Raw genomic sequence first — 24,260 nt, forward strand, 5'->3', positions numbered from 1 at the left:
TAAAAATGGCGACACGTAGAAAAAAAAGTATTGATTTTTACGAAAAATTTTTGTGTTAATTATGCAATAAAAATAATTTATTTAAACAATACAATTACAAATAAAGGTTCAATTTATGAGGAAAGTATTTATCTAAATGTATGCACAACTCAATCGGATGAATAGTTTTTGAGTTTTCTTGCACGCCAATTTTAAAAAAGTAGTTTGGAGAAAAACGCGTTTAAAGTTTGAGTAACAAAATCGTGAAAAAATCGTAATTTATTTTAACTTACCGCAGTTTTTTGCTAATCTGCGATTCCAGGGCCATAGAGCAGATCTTCTTGTTTTTCGAACATTATTCTAACACAACCAGGTTAACATTTATTACAGAGGGATCGAAAGACTGAGTTTTTGACTTGTCTACATGAGTGCTCCGCCCAATTCGACCGTTCACTTTTCGACGAAAATAACATAGAAGGAACTCTTAAATCGGTTTCTACTTTTTTTTTTTTCATATTCTACGGAAAATTTCCTATAAATTTAAGCAAGAAAAAAAAATTGCTAAAAAATTTCGATTTACATGACTTGCCCCCCTTAATCTATAATATACATATGCTGTGCCATATAACGCTATACCTCTCCGTTCATTTCATTTCCATATATCCTCTGTTCATCGCTCGCACCGCTCGCATATTCATCTACCTATTTCCCTACTCGCCTATACACTACCATCTCATTTCTAAATGCCAACTCGCTATCGCCATGCTCTGGTCTTTCCTACCATTCCCTATTTTGCATCCTAACTTTCTGGAACTTCCGTTTTCGCTTACATTTTTGTTTACTTTCCACTCATTCTTCATACTTGCATTCACTCTCTCTTCCGTTCAATTTTTTCTTCCTCTCCCTTTCTACCTCTCTCATTCATCCCTTTTCTTCTTTATCATCAGCTATTCTTTATATATAATATATTAATAGAAAGACATTTTCAGCTTACTTGAAATTTTACGTTTAAAACATTAAATTGCAGCATATCTTAGCACTTTAAATTTAAGTAAAAAAATAAAACTTACAATATACCTTTATGCTACAATTACCTTTATGCTTTACAGTTTACAATATACCTATATTTCTGTATAAATTACACAGGCACACAAAAAAAGTGGTTGGTTTGGCGGACTAGACTAGTCAATCCTTACGTATTTCGACCCGCTGAATCCGAATCCAACGTCAGAATTGCAAAATTGGTCGCATTTCCTAACCTCAAAAAAAAATTTTTTTTATGTTGTCCGACGAACCAGACTAGTCAATCCTTATGTATTTTGACCCGCTGAATTCAAATCCAAAGTCAGAATTGCTAAATTAGTTTATTTTTTCCTAACCTCAAAAAAAAATGTTATAATGTTGGTCCGGCGGACCAGACTAGTCTATTTTTATGTAATTTGACCCACTGAAATTCAAGGTCAGAATTGCTGAATTGGTTCATTTTTTCCTAACCTCAAAAAACATCTTGTAAAAGCAGTTTGGATCACAAATGTATAATCCGGAACGTGCAGGCTTGCGTAACCACATTATCCAGGGAAAATTCAATACGTATGATAAGTTTGAGCTTCTGTGAATAGCGTAGAAATTCGCTCCCTTTTTCTGTTATATCTCTTTTATTCTCGAAAGTTCTGTGCAATGGCTTTCTCTTACGTTTCTTCCCTTTCACAGAGACATTACATTTGAGCGTCCAGCAGAAATCAGCCATCATATTCACATCCCACTTACCTTGATATGGGTACTCCATCTCCTTGATGTCCTGATGAAATCTTTCTCCCTATTCTTCACTATAATCACCTAGATTTTCTGGGAAATAGTCGATATGAGAATCTAAAAAATGCAACTTAAGATTCATTAGGCAACCTAGTTTTCTATCATTATCCATCATTTCCGCCACCTTTTCTCTGTAATCTTGACTTTTGTGGTTTCCTAGAAAATTTTCCCCGGGTAATATGGTTACGCAAGCCTGCACGTTTCGAATTATACATTTGTGATCCAAACCCCCTACAGCATGAAATATTGCTGCAACGTTGCAGAAATATTGCAATAGTGCATAATATAACCAATATTGCAGAAATATTGTAGCAATATTACAAATATAATATTCTTTAGCAAATGTTGCACAATATTGCAGCAATATTACAAATGTAATATTTCTTAGCAGATGTTGTGCAATATTGTAGCAATATTACAAATGTAATATTTCCTAACAGATATTGCACAATATTGTGGCAATATTATATTGCAACCTTGCAAAATTTATTTCCCTATAATCCGTATTTCTTAATCTAGAACTAACAATAAGTAATATTTTACATAGTTTTAAGGGACAAATAAAAAAATAGAGCAGGATATTTTTATTTTAAATTTTTATGTAAGATTAGAGCTAAAAGATACATAGATGTACAACAACTTCTGTAATCACGACAGCGTTGCGTCCCATACTAGATTGAGTGAAGCAAGTCCAAAAGATGTTCACTCTGACTTATATATATAATACATTAATTAAACATGTGTGAACCATACATGCATGTGTAATTCTAGCGTATAAATTGATCAGGATGGGCATTTTCTGGACTTGCTTCATTTTAATGCTTACCTAAATCTAGAATGGAACGATATTCGATATCCGTTGGTGTATGTTAATTTAATTAATTACTTTTTTAATTATTAATTTTTTAAATTATTGTGTCGTAACGGTATGGCAATAAATTCATTTCCCGTTTTTTGTATAATACACATCTTACATATTAATTGATTAATTTAACCACCTGCAACATTTTCTTCATATTGCGCATTAACGTTTCAGAAATATTACAGCAATCTTACAAGAAATATTGCAGCAATATTGCTGAAATATTACAGAAATCTTACGGGGAATATTGCTGAAATATTGCAGAAATATTGCACAATATTGTTTTGGAGCGGACATAGAAATATTGTTGCAATATTGCAGTAATATTTTCTGCAATATTCCAATCTTGCAAAATAATATTTCTGCAACGTTGCAGCAATATTTCATGCTGTAGGGGACTGCTTTTACAAGGTGTTTTTTGAGGTTAAAAAAAAGTGAGCCAATTCAGCAATTTTGACCTTAAATTTGGATTCAACGAGTCAAAATACATAAAAATAGACTAGTCTGGTTCGCCGGACCAACATTATAAAAAAAATTTTTTTTAAGGTTAGAAAAAAATAAGCAATTCTGACCTTGGATTTGAATTCAGCGGGTCAAAATACATAAGGATAGACTAGTCTGGTCCGCCGGACCAACATTATAAAAAAAATTTTTTTTAAGGTTAGGAAAAAATGAGCAATTCTGACTTTGGATTTGGATTCAGCGGGTCAAAATACATAAGGATAGACTAGTCTGGTCCGCCGGACCAACATAAAAAAAAATTTTTTTTGAAGTTAGGAAATGCGAGCTAACTTTGCAATTCTGACCTTGGATTCAGATTCAACGGGTCGAAATACATAAGGATTAACTAGTCTGGTCCGCCGGACCAACATTAAAAAAAAATTTTTTTTTGAGGTTAGGAAATCCCGTATGGAAAGGAACTATTGAAAACTATTAAGAACTATTCAAATTTTTATAGTTACTATTCAATTTTTGTAGTAACTTAAATAGTAACTATTGGTGACTACGTGCATAAATAATAATTGAATAGTAACTACAATTGTTGGTGAATAGTTCTGAATAGTAACTATTCGTGACTGTGTAACCGAAGAGTAATTGAAAAGTAACTACGACTATTGGTGAATAGTTACAAATAGTAACTAATCGTAACTACGTAACTGAACAACAATTGAATAGTAACTACGACTATTGGCGCATAGTTCCCAATAATAACTATTTACAACTACCTAACTAAACAGCAATTGAATAGTAACTACATGAATAGTAACTATTTGTGAGTAATATTACTAATGATTTGATAATTGTAAATCCGAACACATGATATTTTTCTATATTTGGCTTCAAAATATTTCAAACACACGACACACACGACACATGCCACACACACATACACGCGCGCATATATACTCTGTAAATTATAAGATTTATTTATTCATAGTAGAATTAATAAATATTGGATTACGATTTATGCATTTTTACAAATATAAAAATTTTAATTATAAAAATTGTACATTTTGCAAAACGTATATATACACATATTACACATATCTATTATAATAAATTTGCTTGGTGTGTCTGTCTGTTTATTCGCTGTGTAACTCGAAAGCGCCACAATGACATTTACAAATTATTTTTACATCACCATCTTCACTATGAGCTAACCTCGAGCTGTATTAAATTTGAACCCACTAAGACTGTGCCTTCCCTTGAGATGGCTTCGCTTTTTTGTTTATAATATTTACATATTCTAATATAATATATTAATGTATAATATATTATATATTATATTATTATTATTATTTAATATACAGGGTGTAACAAAAATACCTAACAAAAATACACGAGATTCTTTGTATTAAAGTGAGTAAAAAATGTTTTGTGAGTAAAAAATGAGTTATTAAAAGAACTACAAAATTTTAAGTAGTAAATTCTAACATTACTATTAACATACGCCTATAGTTACTATTCACTTTAGTAGTAAACTATTGACGATTTCAATAGTAATGAATAGTAAACACCTACAGTTACTATTCACACCAATAGTAAACTATTAACGATTCCATTAGTAATAAATAGTAAATGCCTATAGTTACTATTCATTTCAATAGTAAACTATTGACGATTCCAATAGTAATGTCCGAATTTACTACTTGAAATTTCAAATAGTTCTCTCAATAGTTTTGAATAGTTATTTTTCAATAGTTTTTAATAGTTTCTTTTCGTACGGGATGCGAACTAACTTTGCAATTTTGACCTTAGATTTGGATTCAGCGGATCGAAATACATAAGAATTGACTAGTCTAGTCTAGTGCGCCGGACTAACCACTTTTTTTGTGTGCCTGTATTATTAAAAGTTTTGCTAAAAACATACAATAAATTAATATAATTTTTTTTAAATCCGAATGTAATATGTATTTAAAAACATAAATACAGTTGATTTTTGTCACAAAATGAGCAGAAATAATTTACTTTTTTTACTTCTTTTTTAAAATTTAATTTTTAATAAAATATTGTATATCGGTGAATATACACAAACAAATTTTATTTTTAATTATGACAAGAAAATTTTATTCAATAATTGTAGAGAAACTATCAGAATAATAAATTATTTATAATTATTTATTTAGAACATTTATACTTCTTAAAGAAATAATGAAAAAGTCATTGATTTTTTTATTCAGCCGGAATATAAAATTCGTGTTTCTTATAGTTTGGTCATACAATCATGTAACATTTATTTTTTCATAAAAAGTTAGGAAAATGAAAGAAATCTATTAAAATATATTTAGGGGTATATTATTCAGTAATCGAAGATATATTTTTATATAAATTTTTATATAAATATATGAAATAAATTGATATTTAATCAAATCGGAGTAATATCAAGTAACATTTGCGTTTTATTTTGGGGTAATATCAGATGAATTTGCGTTTTAATTATTTTGACATTTTGCGTATTTTGTGTATTTTAATAGGTAGAAGGAGAGAAAGAGGGAGAGAGAGAGAGAGAGAAAGAGACTTAATAAAACAACTTTAAAATTAAAATTTTTTAATCTTATGCCTTAAGAAGATGTCAAACTGCCCTTCAAACTTGATTGAGGTCGATAATGCAGAGTCATTATTTATCCTTGTCATAAAAAAATTTGCTTTAAAATACAAGTTATATAGCTTATACTTACAAATAAATGGTGTCTCGTAGTTTGGAATAGAAGGAATAAGACTATATTTGTCAAATTACGATTACAAGCCGTAAAAAAACATATTTATGTGATCAATAATTTTTTTCATTTAAGCGCTTTCATTATATAAATATCTTTTTTATACGGCTTGTAATCGTAATTTGACAATTACAGTCTTATTCCTCAATTTATTCCGAACCCGCCCTTACAGAAAAAACATTAAAAATAACACTTAAAAAAATACTCAAGTTGAGTATAATTTGGGACAAGGGATAAACACTCAATTCAGTGTAAACACTCAACTTGAGTGTTCGCTCTTTAATTTACTTTTAATTAGAGTATTATTACTCTCAACTTGAATGTTCGCCATTTAATTGAGTGTTAATTTCAATGCTAATCCTAAATTTAAGAATAACACTGAAATTAACACTCAATTAGATGGCAAACATCCAAGTTGAAAATAATACTCAAATTAATACTCAAAGCCAGCTGAATACTCTATAGTTGAATGTTTCTTTTAGATATTTGTTTTATGTCCATTTCTACCAATGCAGATAAATTTTAATCTCGGTTGAACTTGCTTTTCTTGCTTTTGTTTTTATTTAACATTTTCTAATCCAATGTTTGAGAGTGCACACTCAATATTAAGTGCATACCTTCAACCGATAGATGTTGAGTGTACATCCCCAACGTTTCAGTGTTCACACTTTATGTTGAAAGTATACACTCATTTATTGAGTGTCATATCCAAATGTTAAGAGTATACTTTCAAATATTCAATATTTAAATCCAAACTTTGGTATGAACACTTAATCATTGGGTGTACACACTCAATGTTTGAGTATAAACATTCAATCTTTAGTGTAAATACTCAAGATTTGAGCGTATACACCTAAATTGGGAGTAAACTCCCAAAATCGAGTATTAACACTCAATTTTGAGTGTAACTCTCAAAATTAGAGTGTTTTTTCCGTAAGGGCGGAAACACTATTCATTTGTACGTATAAGTTACATAACTTGTATTTTGAAGCAAATATTTTTATAAACAAATAAACTTTAAAAAATTTTTTGCATTTTTGGTCTTTATCTAATCGTCCCTGGGTTTATTTGTGTACATACTTTAAAAGTGTAAAAGGATTATCAATTCTGTATTTTGTGTATTTTAATAGGTCGAATTGCAAGAATTAAGTGATAGGTAGAAGTAAAGAGAGAGAGGGAGAAAGAGAGAGAGATTAAGTAAATTTGAAGATTTTATTAAGAGAAAAAAAGAGAGAGTGCGAGATTTTTCGGGAAGGTAACATTTGCGTTTTAATTATTTTGAAAAAAAGGAGTCACTTTTAATTCTCATTTCTTATTAATTATCATTCTCAATAATTATCATTTCTTATTAATTATCACTAAATATTATTTGCGTTTTAATTATTTTGACATTTTGTGTATTTTGTGTATTTTAATAGAAGAAAAGGAAAGAGATTAGAGAGAAAAAATTGAGATTAAGAGAGTTTAAAAAAGAAAGCCAGAAAGTGAAAGTGTTGAAATTTGATTGAAAATTATTAGATAACATTACATACATTATAATTTTTAATTTATTTAAAATTTAATTTTAAAGTTGTATTATTAAAGAATAAGATTTAAAAAATTTAATTTTAAAGTTGAATGTTTGTTGTCAGAAGTTGTCGGAATAGTCAGAGAAAGATAATGAGTTTTATCGAAAGAGATTAGAAAAAAAAAGAAATTAGATAGAGAAAAATTGTAATTGAGAGAGATTAAACAAGAAAACCAGAAAGTGAAAGTTTTGAAATTTGATTGAAAATTAACAGGTAACATTACATATAATATATTATATTTTTTAATTTATTTAAAGGGGGTTAAGTATGGAGGTAAAGTGTGTAAGAGTAATATTAAAAAACATGAAAATATAATTAATAATTTATGTTTAGATAGAGAGAGAGAGAGAGAGAGAGAGAGAGAGAGAGAGAGAGAGAGAGAGAGAGAGAGAGAGGGAGGGGGGAGAGTGAGTAAGTGTGAGAGATAAAGAAGGAGATTAAATAAGAAGATAAAGTGTGTGAGAGTAATATTGAACAATATAAAAATATAATATAAATAATAATTTGTGCTGAGAGAGAGAGAGGGTGAGGGTGAGACAGCGTGAGAGATAAAGAAGGGGATTAAGTATGGAGGTAAAGGTGTGAGAGTAAAATTGAACAACATGAAAATATAATATAATTAATAATTTGTGTTTAGAGAGAGAGAGAGAGAGAGAGAGAGAGAGAGAGAGAGAGAGAGAGAGAGAGAGAGAGAGAGAGAGAGAGAGAGAGAGAGAGGAGGGGGTGAGAGAGCGTGAGAGATAAAGAAGGAGATTAAATAAGAAGGTAAATTGTGAGAGTAATATTGAACAATATGAAAATATAATATAAATAATAATTTGTGTTTAGAGAGAAAGAGAGAGAGAGAGAGAGAGAGAGAGAGAGAGAGAGAGCATGGACGTGCATGTGTACGTGCAAGCACGTGCGTGCCAAATTTTTAGACACGAAATTTTCGTTTAATCTTTTCTCAGTAAGCCTTTTTTATTAGAACGCCCCTGCTTAATTTGAAAGCGTAGTATTGTTCTTAAATGTTCACTTAACCTTATCCAGGCTTCATTTATGCGTACAAAGTCCAAAATTTTTACATCAAGCACATTTTGTGATGAATCCACGCTAGAAATTTTCAGAAAGTTCTGGCGGTTTATATATCGCGTTTGTGATTTTAATTTCAAGAAGGCTCTTTGGCGACAAGTAATGGGCGAGTGCCTGCAATCTGCCAAACTTTCCGAAACTAATTGTGAGTCTCAAACACACACATTTTATTTCTAATCACCTTCCAAACATTTGGCCGTAGAAAAAGTGCCATTTACAATTAATTTTTGTTTAATGTCTAATTTGCCTGGACTATATATACATAATTCTGCCTGCTTTGTCTGTGCATGTATGTATATATGTGTGTGTGCGTGCATGGTGCGTAAGTGCGTGCGTCTGAGTGAGTGAGTGAGTGAGTGAGTGAGTGAGTGAGTGAGTGAGTGAGTGAGTGAGTGAGTGAGTGAGTGAGTGAGTGTGCGTGCGTGCGTGCGTGCGTGCGTGCGTGCGTGCGTGCGTGCGTGCGTGTGTGTGTGTGTGTGGTGTAAGAGAGAGTGTGCGAGCGTAAATTTCGATGGTAAAAAGAAGCGAGGAAGTGCTGGACTAAAGCAGCAACATCTATCCGAACATTCGTCAACCAATATACACTGGCGCAAAAAAAAACGAGACAAAAATTTTGACCGATTTTTAGGCAATCTTCAAAGTAATGCAACTTTGCGAAAAATTATTTAAATTACACGTACTTTTTTTTAAATTAAACGGCAAAGACTCTACTTTGAGAATCCCTAGGCGAAAGTTTAATTTGTTAAGTGCGAACCTATTGCGCATGAAAACCAAACATGTTTTTTTAATTGAAAAAAGTAAAAGTTTGTTATCATTTTTCACAAGTTTTTCGTTAAAATCTGGCTAATATTAATCCAGATTCTTAAAGTTTATTCTTTTCTAAGCAATTAAAAAAAACATGTCGATACGATGTTTTTTGTTGATTGCACACGAGTTTGAAATTTGCACTGCATTTTAAGGTATTTTAGCGAATAAATACGGTATTTTTTGAATATCATGAATTTTGAGTATCAATATGATATTGCACACTGATTTTATCAACAAAAACATCGTATCGACATGTTTTTTTTTTAAATTGCTTAGAAAAAGTAAACTAAAAAATCTTAAGGGGATGCTAAACTGCTCGTCAAACTTGATCGAGGTCGATAATGTAGAGTCATTTGGGCACGTTAACAAAATTTTGTATGTATTTCTTTTATAGATTTAGAAATCCTTTTCCAGAATTAATTGTGGAGAATTTTTAATTATGTAAATGCAATAAAAAGTTGTACATTGGAACAAATTGTACAATTCTGACGATAAAACAGATAGGATCCTCTTAAACACCGAAAACTTTTTTTCTAAGGTTCCTAGGCTCATTCTCAAAACACAGTATTGTTCTTTGCCGAAATGCGAAGTGCGCTTCATGCTTATTTTATACGTACAAAGTCTAAAACTTTTGTACGCAGCCAATATTTTCACGAGTCGACTACAGAAGTCGATAACAAAACTATAATTTTCTAACTTTCTTCGTTTTTCGTATGAAATTGATCGCAGCGCACCGCGTTATTATCTGTATTTTAATTTTGGAGAATTTTCAATTCCATGCAATCAATAAAAAGATTTCGGTGTCCGAAAATTAATGATAAAACAGAGCAGTTGAGTATCCCCTTAATATTAGCCAGATTTTAACTTGTGAAAAATGATAACAAACTTTTACTTTTTTTAATTAAAAAAAAACATGTTTGGTTTTCATGCGATACAATAGGTTCGCACTTAACAAATCAAATTTTCGCCTAGGGATTCTCAAAGTAAAGTCTTCGCCCTTTAATTTAAAAAAAATTACGTGTAATTTGGATGATTTTTCGCAAAGTTGCATTACTTTGAAGATTGCTTAAAAATCGGTCAAAATTTTTGTCTTGTTTTTTTTTTGCGCCAGTGTATATGTTATATATATGCGTTTCAGGCAGGCACATGAAATTTTCAAAGACGAAATCTTGTTATACAGTAATCTATTCTATTAGAACGCCTACGCTCAATCTGAAATCGTAATATTGTTCCTAAATGTTCACTTCTCTTGCCTCAAGGCTTGATTTAGACAATTTTACAATTTTTCGTCGTTTTTCCTACAAAATCGTTACGATGCAGAATTGTTATGATCTGTACTTTATTCTGGAGAAGGATTTTTCATTTTGTAAATGCAATTAGAAGATTAGTAAGAAATTAAATTATCGGTAAAACAGGACAACTTTAGCATTCCCTTAAAAAAAGTTTCGAAATTCTCAAAAGTAAATTTTTCCTTGTAACAAATGTTGACTGTTGTGTTTTGTTATATTAGCATTACTATATATCGGTAGGGTACTAAACAAATAAGACTATATATAATTACTAAAATTCGTCAGCTAATAATGGAGATAATATGAGTGACCATATTATCTGCTGTGAAATCACCATAAATCATCCTATACTTTTGTGTGATTCACCGATTTTAATAAAAGTATTGTAAAATTACTTTTCAAAAAAGTAAAAAAGGCGTCAAGCTGACGTTTTGCAAACGCGCTGTACCAGGATGCGACATGTATCCGGAAGCCCTTTCTATTGCAAGCAACGTCAATGGCTGTGAAAGCTTTAAGTCTAAAATAAAGAGGCTCCACAGAGAGGCTATCCTAGGGTCAATTAATCAGTTTACTAAATTCAGGAAGTCCTTGCACCTACAACTGTGCTCATTAGCATTTCTAAAACGGTGCCGTGACTATCAAGTGGTACCAAAATGCTTTCGATTAAAAAATCCCGTGCCATCTTCGAACCAGGCAAAAGCCATTCTTCGACAAGCATCGTTCAAGTTAGAGAGAGAATCTCGGCAACTAAAAAAGATCTAGCTGAGTCTTCTCGGAAGCTATTTGAGTTATATCTTTCTCTCTCCAACTCTTTGGACCCAGAATCGTGGTAAACATTGGATCGAATAACATACGAACAAGCCAACCGTTCCGCTGAGACAAGAACACGGAAATAAAAAAGTAAATAATTTAAGATCAGTCCTCAGGTCCAAACTCCAGTTTCCACACATACAGTAAAAAATATTAGCAGTCAAACTCTATCTCCATCTGAAGTTTCTATCCTTTCCAAAGGACTTAATTTTGCAGTCACCTCTACTATCATCCCTAAAAAAGAAATCATCAGCCAAATTGAAACGGCTATTTTTCACCTTTCTCCTAAAGAAAGGAACGACATTAGAAGGTGGACGGCCAATATCCTCCACAAGGCAAAACTCCGCAGCCAAAATATAAGCAGAGAAGAAAGCTTAGCACTCAGAAATTTCAAACAAAACAACAATATTTTGATTCTACCAGCAGACAAAGGGAACACCACGGTGGTTATGGATACGGAAGATTACTGCAATAAAATCAAGACCATGATGTCGGATCACAAAGTTTATTAACAACTTAAACGCAACCCGATTTTCACTATAGAAAAGAAAACAATCTCTCTTCTTAGAAATGCAGATTTTCCTCCTCAAACTCTTAGAAATTTAATCCTCAGAGAATCTTCGGCTCTTAGACTCTACGGCCTTCCTAAGATTCATAAAGAATCAGTGCCATTACGTTCCATTGTTAGCAACATAGGGGGACCCACCTATAATTTGGACCGCTATCTCACTAAACCTCTCCAAAAACTTACTCAATAATTCTAATATTAAGAATTCAATAGATTTCGGGAACAAAATCACTAAAATCAAAACAAAATCGAATGATATTCTTGTACGCTTTGATATAGTCTCATTGATCACAATGTTCCAGTCCAGGATTTTGAACATTATCAGGAAATCCGACAGAATTTCTACGAACCTCCTACCATTAATAGAACACTGTTTAACGTCAACTTACTCTCAGTTCCGAGAAGAATTCTTTGAACAAACTTCTGGAGCAGCAATGGGCTCTCCCATCTCACCCATCATCGCAAATATCTTTATGAAACATTTTGAAAATCAAATTTTAAAAAACGCACCTTTCAAACCATCTATATGGTTCCGATATGTTGATGACACTTTTGTGATTTGGAACCATGGTAAAGATACCCTTTCTTAATTTCGTGCCTTTCTCAACTCTCAGCATCTTAACATTCAGTTTACAATGGAAATAGAACAAAATGAGTGACCTTCACTTGGACACAGTACAATTGAACACAGTGCAAATGGACACGGTACAAATGGACACAAAATAATGTACACGTTTCAAATGAACACGGTTCATTTCGACACAGGAATTTTGGACACAGGAAAAATAAATTTTGGACAAATTACAATTCGGACACGATAAAAATGTACACCGTGCAATTAGACACACCGTGTCTAAAATTTGTACACCGCAAAGTTGTACACCGCAAACTTGTACACCACAAAGTTTTGCGTGGAAAGTTGCAAACCCATGTGGTGCAGAGAATGGTTTGCACGCACACACACACACACACACACACACACACACACACACACACACACACACACACACACACACACACACACACACACACACACACACACACACACACACACACACACACACACACACACACACGGGGGGGGGTGCAAGGAGGCCTTCGGTCCCCCTCCCGCACCCACTCCGTCGAAGTCGCTAACTCATGTTATACATGGCAAACAAATTAAAGTTTATATGTATCTACAACTTTGCGGTGTACAACTTTGCGGTGTACAAGTTTGCGGTGTACAAGTTTGCGGTGTACAATTTTGCGGTGTACAAGTTTATGGTGTACAACTTTGCGGTGTACAAGTCTGCGATGTACAACTTTGCGGTGTACAAATTTTACGTGTCCAATTGCACGGTGTACATTTTTATTGTGTCCAAATTGTAATTTGTCCAGAATTTATTTTTCCTGTGTACAAAATTACTGTTTCCAACATTCCTATGTCGAAATAAACCGTGTCCATTTGAAACGTGTACATTATTTTGTGTCCATTTGCACCGTGTCCATTTGCAGTGTGTCCAATTGTACTGTGTCCAAGTGAACCACTCCCGAACAAAACAACTAAATCCCTTTGCTAGATGTGTTGTTAGAAGGAACAGAGATGGTACTATAAGCCATCAGGTCTATCGAAAACCAACAAACACAGATCGATATCTTCACGCCACCTCTCACCAACATCCTTTAGAAAAGAATTCAGTCGTTAGTTCACTGCTATATAGAGCCCTTAAAATTCTTTGAATGGGGAATTAGAACATTTTAATCAAGTTTTAACAAAAAATGGATATAGTAGTAGAAACATCAGTCAAACAGTCCAAAAATTGAAGAACAAAATTTCTAGTCTCAACAACATCGGGACGCCGAATAAAGAGGAAGAAAAAGAAAAAGAAGAGAACAAGATAGCTTTCCTTTCGTATCTTCAAGATACGACAGAACGCATCAGCAAAATTCTACGTAGACACAATATAAAAGTGATCTTTAAACCACAAAGAAAAATTTTCCAGTTACTTCCTAATCGGAAGAATCAGAGACCACGCTTAGAATTTTCAGGTGTATACAAAACCCCTGCTCTTGCGGAAAAATGTACACAGGAGAAATCGGGAGGAAAATTAGTACACGAATCAAAAAACATCAACGGTGTACCAAATACGGCCACTTTTCTCAGTCAGCCTTAGCCGAATTGGATGCCCAGTGAACACAGTAATATAGCAGCAGTGTAACAGCAATGTAACCGAATATAACAGGTTACGTTACTCTGAAATTACACGTAACTTACATGTAAGTTACAATTTCCGACTCAGCAATATAACATGTTATAATTACATGTTATCTAACCGTTACACAACAGTTACAAAGAAAAATAAAATAAAATAAAAATTTCATTTTTTTGAAATTATTTTTATCAACAGCACATACTACATTTAGGATAAATTTTTATTAATTAATTAAATTTAAATTATGTTATTTTTTATTTTATTCTTACTTGCCGCTACTAGGTTTGAACCTGGGACCTTAGGATTACAAACCTTGTACTCTACCTGCTACGCCAATTTGACTCATAGATATGGGTACTTGTTATTGTCTACATGTACCTATGTGTAAACTGACGCGACTATATTATTTTTTATAAAAGCAATTAAATTTTGCAAAACATATTAAAAATAAAAAGCATTAATTTATTTACTTATTAATTTCATTGTTAAATTTATCTTTTTCCATAACCTTAATAATTTGATGGAAATTGCGATCTATTTAGCACTAATCTTTGAAGCGTTCAAATGATTAATTAGATGGTTAACTATATAGATCATAATTCTAAGAAAAATTGAATAGTATACATTTATTATTCTGTTTTTGTTCAGCACATGATGAATTTAGATTTTGTGCATTTTTTGTGCGCAGTAATTGTAGACAAACCGTTATATTTGAAAACATTATCTTTATAATAATTTTTTTTATTATTAAACAGATCTGTCATTCAGGATATGTTATAATGTCTGATTTCTGAGTCAACTAGGACGCATCGTTCCGTAATAACATTGATACGAACGTGTTATGTTACGATTATACAATTTTTGTTGAATAACTGTAACGCCAAAACGATGTATAACAGCTATATCACTTGCGTATAACAAATATTACGTAACAGGTTATTTCCATGTCATATAGCACCTACATATCACAAGAATAACAATGTTAAATTACATGTAACTTCCATGTTATATTACCGCTATAAAATGTGTTCACTGGGTGGAGACTGGGCACTCCGGGCAATACGAAAAAGCTACTAAAAGCTAACTCCTTCTCAAGGTTATTTTGCCAGGAAACATCGTGAAAGTTTAGAAATTTTGAAACATCCCGATAACCTTAACCGCGATAAAGGTTATCAGACAAGCTCGATTTGGTACACTGTCCTCCTAGTTTTTTAATTGATCAATTAAATACATTTCCAAACAGCACATATTAATTGGTAAATAGTAAGCCAATATTGTATTAAGATTGGCCAATAATTGACTAATAGTAGGCCAATGAAGTGTGCTACTATTGGACGAACAACTCCGCCCCCTCCCCTCACCCCTATCCCTATCACCAAGACAAGGGGTATATAAAGACGGTTACAATTCAAGAGAGCTCAGTATCGAAGTTCTTAGCCCTGATGATGCAAATTGCAACGTTTGCGAAACGTCGGCGCAACGCTGTACCAGGATGCGGCATGTATTCGGAAGCCCTTTCTATTGAAAGCAACGTCAATAGCCTTAAAAGGTTTAAGTCTAAAATTGTGTTATTTAACTCAAATAATATGTATATTAAGTAAAAGGGTAAAATATATATATTTTTACAAAAATAATGATATGAAAAGATGCGCCTATTATGAAAATAAATATTTAAACAAACTAAAAATTTTATTATTCATTTTTTTTTAATTTAAAATGTTACATTTAATAATATGGTTCTATATATAGTGAAATATATTTCAAGCGTTTTGATCATTAATATTAGATAGAAACCAAAAGATATAAAAAAATAGATTTTTAATAAAAAATTTCTTGGCGTTCCTTTATAAAATAACAAAAGTTAATAACAATTACTATAAAATTAAAAATTATAAATAATAATAAATTTTTTATAAAACAACTTTGAAGAGCTAAATAAGTGCTTTTAATTAATTTTATTTTTAAAAGATTTTAATTTTTGTGAGGAAATTGAAACAAATCCTATAATAAAAATAAAATCATTATTTTAATTACTGATAAAAATAAAATGTACTTTCCATATAGAATATTTGTAAATAAAGAAACTTTTTTTAGTTTAACATTAGGTCTTGTCAAAAGCTTTTAAAAATATACATATAATAAAATCTGAATAAAAAATGAATAAAAAATAAAGAAATCTTTTCATACAGTGATATTATTTTTATTTTAATGACTTGTTAATTGAAGAATTATTACGTCAAAGATATATCGGGTGAGATTATATAGATTTTTCCCAAAATGATTTTTATTAACCTTTTCAGGGCGGTTGGAAGTACACTTCTCACCTCATTTTCTTTAGCTTTTTTTAATATAACTGAAGTCTGTTACACCGTATGATCCTGAAATAAACTGTTCTATATTTGTTAATATTAGAACTATACACTACTATATTAGTTTTGCATCAATCATGCATTTTGCAATTATTAAGGAATAAACATGACGAAAAATACTCTTTTACGATAAATTTGTTCTAGAAGCCTTTTAAATGTAAATATACTTCCATAATTTTAGATTCTAGAAATGACAAACTAAATCATATTAAATTGAAGTTGCAGAAAGTATATTGTTATTATTTTTTATTCAACAAGGTATACTGCAAAAATGCTGTTTTCGGCCTATAAAATTGATTCACTTAATTTATAAGTCAATTGTATAAAATTTTGTACTTAATGGTTATTTAGATTGCTGATTATGAAAATAACCTGAAAAATGTAAAATTCAAAATGACGGCTACAGAATAACGAATAAAAGGATTTCAAGAATATCATTCCAGGAATTTTTTCTCGAAAATTTACGTTTTGGCAAAAAAACCGAAAGCGACCTTTGTTATTACAAAATTTGTATAGAATACGACTATAATTTTTTAATCCCCGAATTTTAAATTTTTATGTTTGACGTGGGCCATAATGGATCCACCATTTTGAATGTTTAATTTTTTACCTCAAATTCGATCTCAGGATGATCCAAAACATACAGATAAGACTTATCCGACATAATAATTAGAAAAAAATGTGCCCTTAAAAAGGTTAAATGGAATTTTAATTTTATTGTAATTTTTTTCCTGTTATTTACTTTGTCTACCAGAATTTTAATAATTTAATCGAAACGTTTTTTTATCAAGGTTCTGTTAATTAATCACGACAGCGCTAGTAGCCCAGATAGTTCAACAACTGGCTCAACGGGATCCGACAAGGTATCTTATCTTCGGGGTCAGAATATTCCGATGGATACAGAAATTCTTCAGGAACGTGAAATAAAACGGCAGAAAGCGCTAGAGCTTCAGAATGCCATCAAACAACAGCTCGAAGAAAAAGACAGACAAAGAAAAGAGGAAAAAGAACGGCGTATGAGAGAGGAAATGTTGGAAGATGAACGAATCCAGCGAGAGAGAGAAAGCGACAAAAAAAGGTAAAGTAAATATAAAATATTAGAAAAATAGAAACTTGTAAACATACAAATTACTTATTACATTTATTCATTCTATAGATTCGAGAAAGAGCAGCGGATAATACATGAGAAGGAGAAAGCAAATCTAAGGAAGACGCAGGCCATGCGCGAAGTGCTCGAAACTGCGGAACGGCTGGCGAAAGAAGAGCGGAAGAGTCGTCGAAAGAGAGAGGAGTACACTAATGAGGACAACGATGTGACGCAGTTTTCCAATGAATCGAAAGTTACTGCAAATGTGAACAATGACAAACGCGAAGAACAAAGTTGTTCGCAAACGCAGAAACAAACTCCGGTACAAATATTAAATTTTTGAGAAGTCATTTTTATTTCTAAAAAAATACTTAAACTTATTCAATTTTCATAGATAGATAGACATACTTCCGTTAGGGCTGCCAGTGTTTTTAAAGGAGAACCCCTTTACATACTTCAAAACTTCTTACATACAAAATAAGATATACAATGTAATATATATTATATATCAACCACGCGACCTGGCTATTGTACAGCCTCACAGATTACCTCCCCTCCGCACCCACCCATAACCCTTTCTTTCTTTCCATATCCCTCCTGATCCCATCCTTCCTCCCCCTTGCTCTAATTACTTTCTTACCTTCTTACCAATCCTCCCCTTCTCTCTTCAATTTCTTCCCTCCTCATCCCAATTCCATTTCTTAGTCTCTATTTAAATGTCCGTATTTGTAATTATTATCCTTCTTCTTTTAGCTCTTTTTTTTAGCCCTGCCTTGACTATCTTCATCTATCCCTATCTCCATCCCTATTTCCTTCCTATTTTCCCTCCCCTTTCCAAAATTTCCTCCTTGTTTTCTAACTCTTCCAGCTCTGTCATCAAGACACATCTTTCTGCCTTCTCCCTCTTTATCTCTATCTCTCTTATTCCCACTACCCTGCCCAATTCTCTCTCTATGATTCCCTTCACGAAGCATTTTTTTCTCTTCCTGGTCATCTCCCTCTACTCCTCTTTAAATAAATGTTTCTCTCTATCTTCCTCCTTTTTTTCTCATCCCTCTTCTCTTTTTCTTCCTCTTCCTTTTCCTTCTTTCTTTTTACTCTATCCTTTCTTCCTTCAATCCTTTTCCATGTTCTTTCCTCCATTTTCATTTTCTTTCTGTCCTTCCTCTTCTGATTTTCTCTCCTCTTGTTTGCCTCTTCCTCTGACATTAATTTCTACCATTGCTTTCCATTCTTTTCCTTCTCCTTTCTTATTCCTCTCATTCTCTATTTCTTTCTTCGATCCGTTCTTATTCCACTCCGGGAGCGTCCTGTTTGCCCACGTCAATATTGGCCACGATCCCGACTGATTGACCACGAGGTGAATTGGCCACGTCAATATTGCCTACGTCAATAATGGCCACGCATCAATATTGGCCACGTCAATATTGGCCACGCATCATTATTGGCCACGGCATTATTGGCCACGTCAATATTGGCCACGCGTCAATATTGGCCACGCGTCATTATTGCTTACGCGTCATTATTGGCCACGTTAATACTGTATATGGGTTTGCGACTTGGACGGGGTGGGTGCGAGAGGGGAAGCCCTTGCACCCCCCGTGTGTGTTGTGTGTGTGTGTGTGTGTGTGTGTGTGTGTGTGTGTGTGTGTGTGCGCGCGCGCGCGCGCGTGCGTGCAAAGCATTTGTCTACATCACATGGGTTTGCGACTTTCCACGCTAAACAAAAAAAAATTGATTAACGTGGGCAATAATGGCGTGGGCAATATTGACGCGTGGCCAATAGTGACGTGGCCAATATTGACGCGTGAGCAATAATGAAGTGGTCAATACTAACGCGTGGCCAATATTGACGTGGGCAATATCACGCGTGGCCAATATTGACGTGGTTAATATTGACGCGTGGCTAATAACGACGCGCGGCCAATATTGACGTGGACAATATTGACGCGTGGCCAATATTGACGTAGCCAATATTGACGCGTGGTCATTATTGATGTGGCCAATCGGAACCGTGGCCAATATTGACGTGGCCGAACGAGTGCCACTCTTCTATTCCTAGCCCGGTCCATCTTCCTTTTTCTCTTCTTCTTTCCTTCTCTCACTTTTCTCTTCTGTTTTCCTTTTTCAAGGTTCGTTTCTTTCCTTTTTCTTCTTCCACTCATTTCCGTCACTTCCGTTAATTTCTTCACGTCTCTTCTTTTCTTAGGCTTCTCCACAACTTCCTCTCCCAACCTCAATTTCTCTTCCCACGTCTTTTTCTCTCTCTTTCCCCTCTTTTTATTTTTACCATCTTTCTCTCCTTTTGTTTTCTCCTTTCTTCAATCTCCTTCTCTGTTTTCTTTTCTCCTGCTCCTTTTTCTCTTATCTTCTTTCCACCTTCCTCTTCTTCTTCTTTTCTCTTTTGCACTTTCAAATTCATCTTTCTTCGGCTTTTCTCTACTCTTGCTTCCACGCTCATTCCTGTCAGAATTATCACCACCTCTTCCAAGCACCTCCTTATCTCTCTCAGCTCTTTTTTCAAATCCTCCATTCCCTCCTTCTCTACTTCCATATTTCTTCTTTAGTTTATCTATGCTCTTCTATCTTATCTCCTACACTCTTAACCTCACTTCCACGGGTTCAATTCTCCGCCTTATCTTACTATCATCGATATCTCGTTACTACACTCGCCTTCTATCTTCTTCCGCTCCGTCGCCATCTGCTGTTATCTTCTTTGCTTCTTCTTCCAGTCTTCTGCACGTACCTCCTGGCTCTTTTTTTCCTCATCAATCCGTCTTAGATTGATACATTGATACAATCGATATGTCGACCGCCTTTTTTGTTTACGGGGAGGAAATTCTCATAGGACTATCCCCTTGACCCCTGGGGGACCGGAAGAGGTGTGCCGGACTTTTACCGGCTGAAACCTCCCCGGGTGGTCTGCGCTGCGGCATAAATTGTGGGGACGTCCCGGAAAATGCTCCAGCATACCCGCTGAAACGCCCCTCCGCCGCGCGCGCGTTTTGACTGCGCGCGCCCCCTGTCCGGGATGAGTGAGTCCCAGATGCGCACAGTAATAAACGGACACAGCAGGCTGAGTGAAACGGACACAGACCAAATGCGCACGGACCAAATGCGCACGGACCAAGTGCGCACGGACCAAGTGCGCACGGACCAAGTGCGCACGAACCAAGTGCGCACGGACCAAATGCGCACAGTCGCAAACCCATGTAGTGCAGAGAATACTTTGCACACACACACACACGCGCGCGCGCGCGCGCGCGCACGGAGGGGTGCAAGGGGGGGCTTCGCCCTTTTCCCGCACTCACCCCGTCGGTAGAGGTGCCCGAAAAGTCGCAACCCATGTGGTAAGTCTGTTGGTTACTGTGTCCGTTTGGTCTGTGCGCATTTAGTCTGTGTTTGTTTCACTCAGTTTGCTGTGTCCGTTTATTACTGTGCGCATTTGGGACGCTCCCTCCGGGGTGGGGTCGTTCCTAATTGAAGACCCCCCCCCTCCCGCGGACGGCCCGACCAAGCCAGCTTGCGCTTTAATCTGCGGCGAGGTGGGAGCACCCACATCCTTGCCACGACCTCTCTCGGAGGTCTAAGGGGGAAAGGGGTGGGTCCCAGCTCGTACATCCACCCTTTTTCCGGGGGGACAGAAACGAAACAGCACTCCGTCTCCCGAGTACACCTCTCCGCCCGGGGCAGACGCGCCCCTCCGAGGTAGGGCATCCCGTGGGCGGCCCCGCTTCCGGGCTCGGCGGGGAGGGAACTCGTGCGCAGGGCAAATTGCGGTTGCCGCCCCTTAAAAGCCAGAGGCCTCCCCCCCTCCCCAGTCAACTGGTAGTCGACTTAGCCCGAGGGCGGGTCTTTCTGTGCCGCGACCTCCCTATGGAGTGGGGGGCCACGGCACCGACGCGGCGGATGTGGACGCCATAGCGTCCCCCTGTCCTTCGTCATCTCCTCCCCCGGGCCGCCTCACTTAATGGGCGGGACGGCGGTGGCGGAGGCGGATCCCGGCTGGTACGTTTCTCCCGCGGGGGGGAGGAGGGAGGCATAAGCGCCCTGTCTCTATCGTTATCCCCCGAGAGGCCACGGCGTCTGCGATGCCGCGGCGGCTGCGGGGCGACCCTCTCCTTTGAGCGGGGGGGCGCGTCTTCTTGGTGGGAGCGAGTCCTTTGTCGGTGGAGGTTCCCCCGGAGGAGGGGGAGGGTCCATCGGACCGTCCCGTTTCCCCTTCCTAATCCTCTCAGCTTCCTCCTTTCGCGAGATAACTCTCTCGCAGTAGAAGACTACCCTCCACGCTTCCTCCCTCCCCAGCATTGCCCGGACCAGCATTGCCAGAAAGAGATCGCCCTCTATGAAGGGCAGAAGCTTACCACGCGTCACCTCCCACGCCGGGCACTTGGCCAACGTGTGGAGCGCGGAGTCTTCCTCCGCCGCACAATGGTAGCAGCCGGCCGTGCTTTCCTTCCGGATTCGGTACAGGAATTTCTCGAAGCAACCATGATTGGGGAAGACCTGCACCATCCGGAAGGACACCCTGTCCCAGGCCCGGTCAAGCCAGCCCAGCAGGACCGGGGCCATGTCGACCGCCTTCATCATATACTTTCACCGCCCTCAACCGCTATCTCTTATCCTTTACTCTTACCTCCAGTCTTCCGCTTGAACCTTTCGACACCTTCTACGTCTACAGTCTTCATCCCGCCTCTTTCACGTCAATCTCTCTTCTCTCTCCATTCTTCCCATTCCGATTCGCTTCACATTTCTTCTCTCCAGCAAAATCTTTCCTCGTCTTCCTATTGTTTTTCTCCAATTGCCCGCCTACTTCTCATCTCCTTCTTCTGTATTCCACCTTCACACTTCTCCTGTTTTTTTTTCAACTTTCCTTCCTCAAAACTAAAGCCAGCACTTCCCATCTGCTACTTCCTAACTGCGGAGCTATTTTCCTTCCTTATCCAATTTTTATAAATTTTCCAAAAAACTTAGAATGAAAAATTTTGGAAATATATTTTAGAATTTACTTTTAAAGAATTCTAGGAAACGTGTAGACTTTTCTTAGTTTTCTAAAAAACATTTTAATTCATAGAAAATCTGAAAAAAATTTTGTAAGGAATTATAATAAGTATTTTTATAATAATATATATGAATAATTGAAAAATATGTAGAAGCTAATTTAATTTTTAATTATTAAAATTATTTATGAACAATTACACTTTCTGAGAAAAATTTTATAATTATGTACAAATTCCGAAATTTATTAGATGTGTGCAAAAACTTTCGTTCTGTAATAAGTGAAAAAAATAGTGATCCGACATTGCGGTCTCCGATGTTGCATTTGCGGATTATCATCTTTTCTGCTCATCATACAGAACACCTTCATTTGCCAAATTATGATAATATGGAGAATGTAAAAACGACATTAAAGAACTTTTTTTCTAAACTAGAGGAGTTGTATCGGTGTGGGATTAATTTCCTATCAAATAGCAAAAGTATTAATATTGGAAATTGTACAGTTATGAGTATCTTATTTTTTTGTCTTTCTGTTTTGTTTTCAAAAATAAATAAAACTTTCGCACACACCTAATGGATAAAAATTTTGAACAATTATAAAAAATTCTGAAAATAAATTTTTATTACAGGGAACCGCAAGCTCAGTTAATTATCTCAAGGAGAAGTCCAGTCCAAAAAATATTAAAGATGGTGAAAATTATCAAGAGAGTGGAAACGACAAAGATTCAAAGGAAGTTTGTTCACAGGCAAATTATATGACGCAGGATAAGTCGCAGGAGGTTACGCCGCAGGATCTGAATCTGAGATCTCTTCAGGTTCCCGTGAACAAGGACGTAACGATTGTATTGAGCGGTCGATTGGAGAATCCAGAGATCCTGAATAAAACAAATCTACAGGTGACAAGCCTGGTGATGACATCGAACCCGCGTCGATTTTCGGATAACACTACAGACTACTTCTCGTTGAGGCTCAATACAATCGTGAAAAGCAATGGAAGCCCTGACGATTCGTGGAAATCCACAAGAAATGTCTCGTCGACCGTTATAGAGAATAGACTGCTAACACCTAGTAAATACAGAATGCCAGCCGGTCGAGATTTTGGTACGCAGACAGGCATGGAATCTGATGTCCAGGAGCTGCGCAAGAAGCTACAGGATCAATTAACAGAGCAAGATTTTACGAAAAATCGGAAAGACGTGACAAACACTAGAAGAAATGTTGAAAAGTGAGTCGCTCATCTCGCAATTTTGATGTCGCATTTCGCAGGCTTCTAGAGCCAAAACGACAACTGTGTTCTTCCCTGCATGCGGTAGTATGTGCCGGTAATTATTACTTTTATTTCATACATGTAATTCGACAATAAGTTTACTGATAGTAAAGACACTATATTGTAAAATGTCTCAAACCGCGCGAGGAATGTGCCCAGTAAGTTCTTAACCGTTGTTTTTTTTTATAGAATAAAAAGTTTACACAGAAAAAAGCTAAATTAAATAAAAACTGATATATTGTATTTAACAATCATTATTTCCCATATAAAAAATAAATTATATCCTTGCTTATATATAAAATAATGATATAAAGCTTATTCTTTAATGTGATCTTTAAAGAAATTGACAATCTTAAGATT

The 24,260-nt window shown here is 35.3% G+C and overlaps 1 protein-coding gene across 1 annotated transcript in view; it reads left to right on the forward strand.

Moving 5' to 3' along the window:
• The window catches only part of LOC105833193 (histone-lysine N-methyltransferase, H3 lysine-79 specific), a 224,232-nt gene that overhangs the window by 150,845 nt on the left and 49,127 nt on the right, over nt 1-24,260 (forward strand). The window contains exons 7-9 of the mRNA XM_036291685.1: nt 17,340-17,626; nt 17,705-17,957; nt 23,263-23,858. Of these exons, the coding sequence (XP_036147578.1) occupies nt 17,340-17,626; nt 17,705-17,957; nt 23,263-23,858 (1,136 nt within the window). The remainder of the gene's footprint in view (nt 1-17,339; nt 17,627-17,704; nt 17,958-23,262; nt 23,859-24,260) is intronic.

This window comes from Monomorium pharaonis, chromosome 9 (genome assembly GCF_013373865.1).
Source record: "Monomorium pharaonis isolate MP-MQ-018 chromosome 9, ASM1337386v2, whole genome shotgun sequence".
Taxonomy (NCBI): domain Eukaryota; kingdom Metazoa; phylum Arthropoda; class Insecta; order Hymenoptera; family Formicidae; genus Monomorium; species Monomorium pharaonis.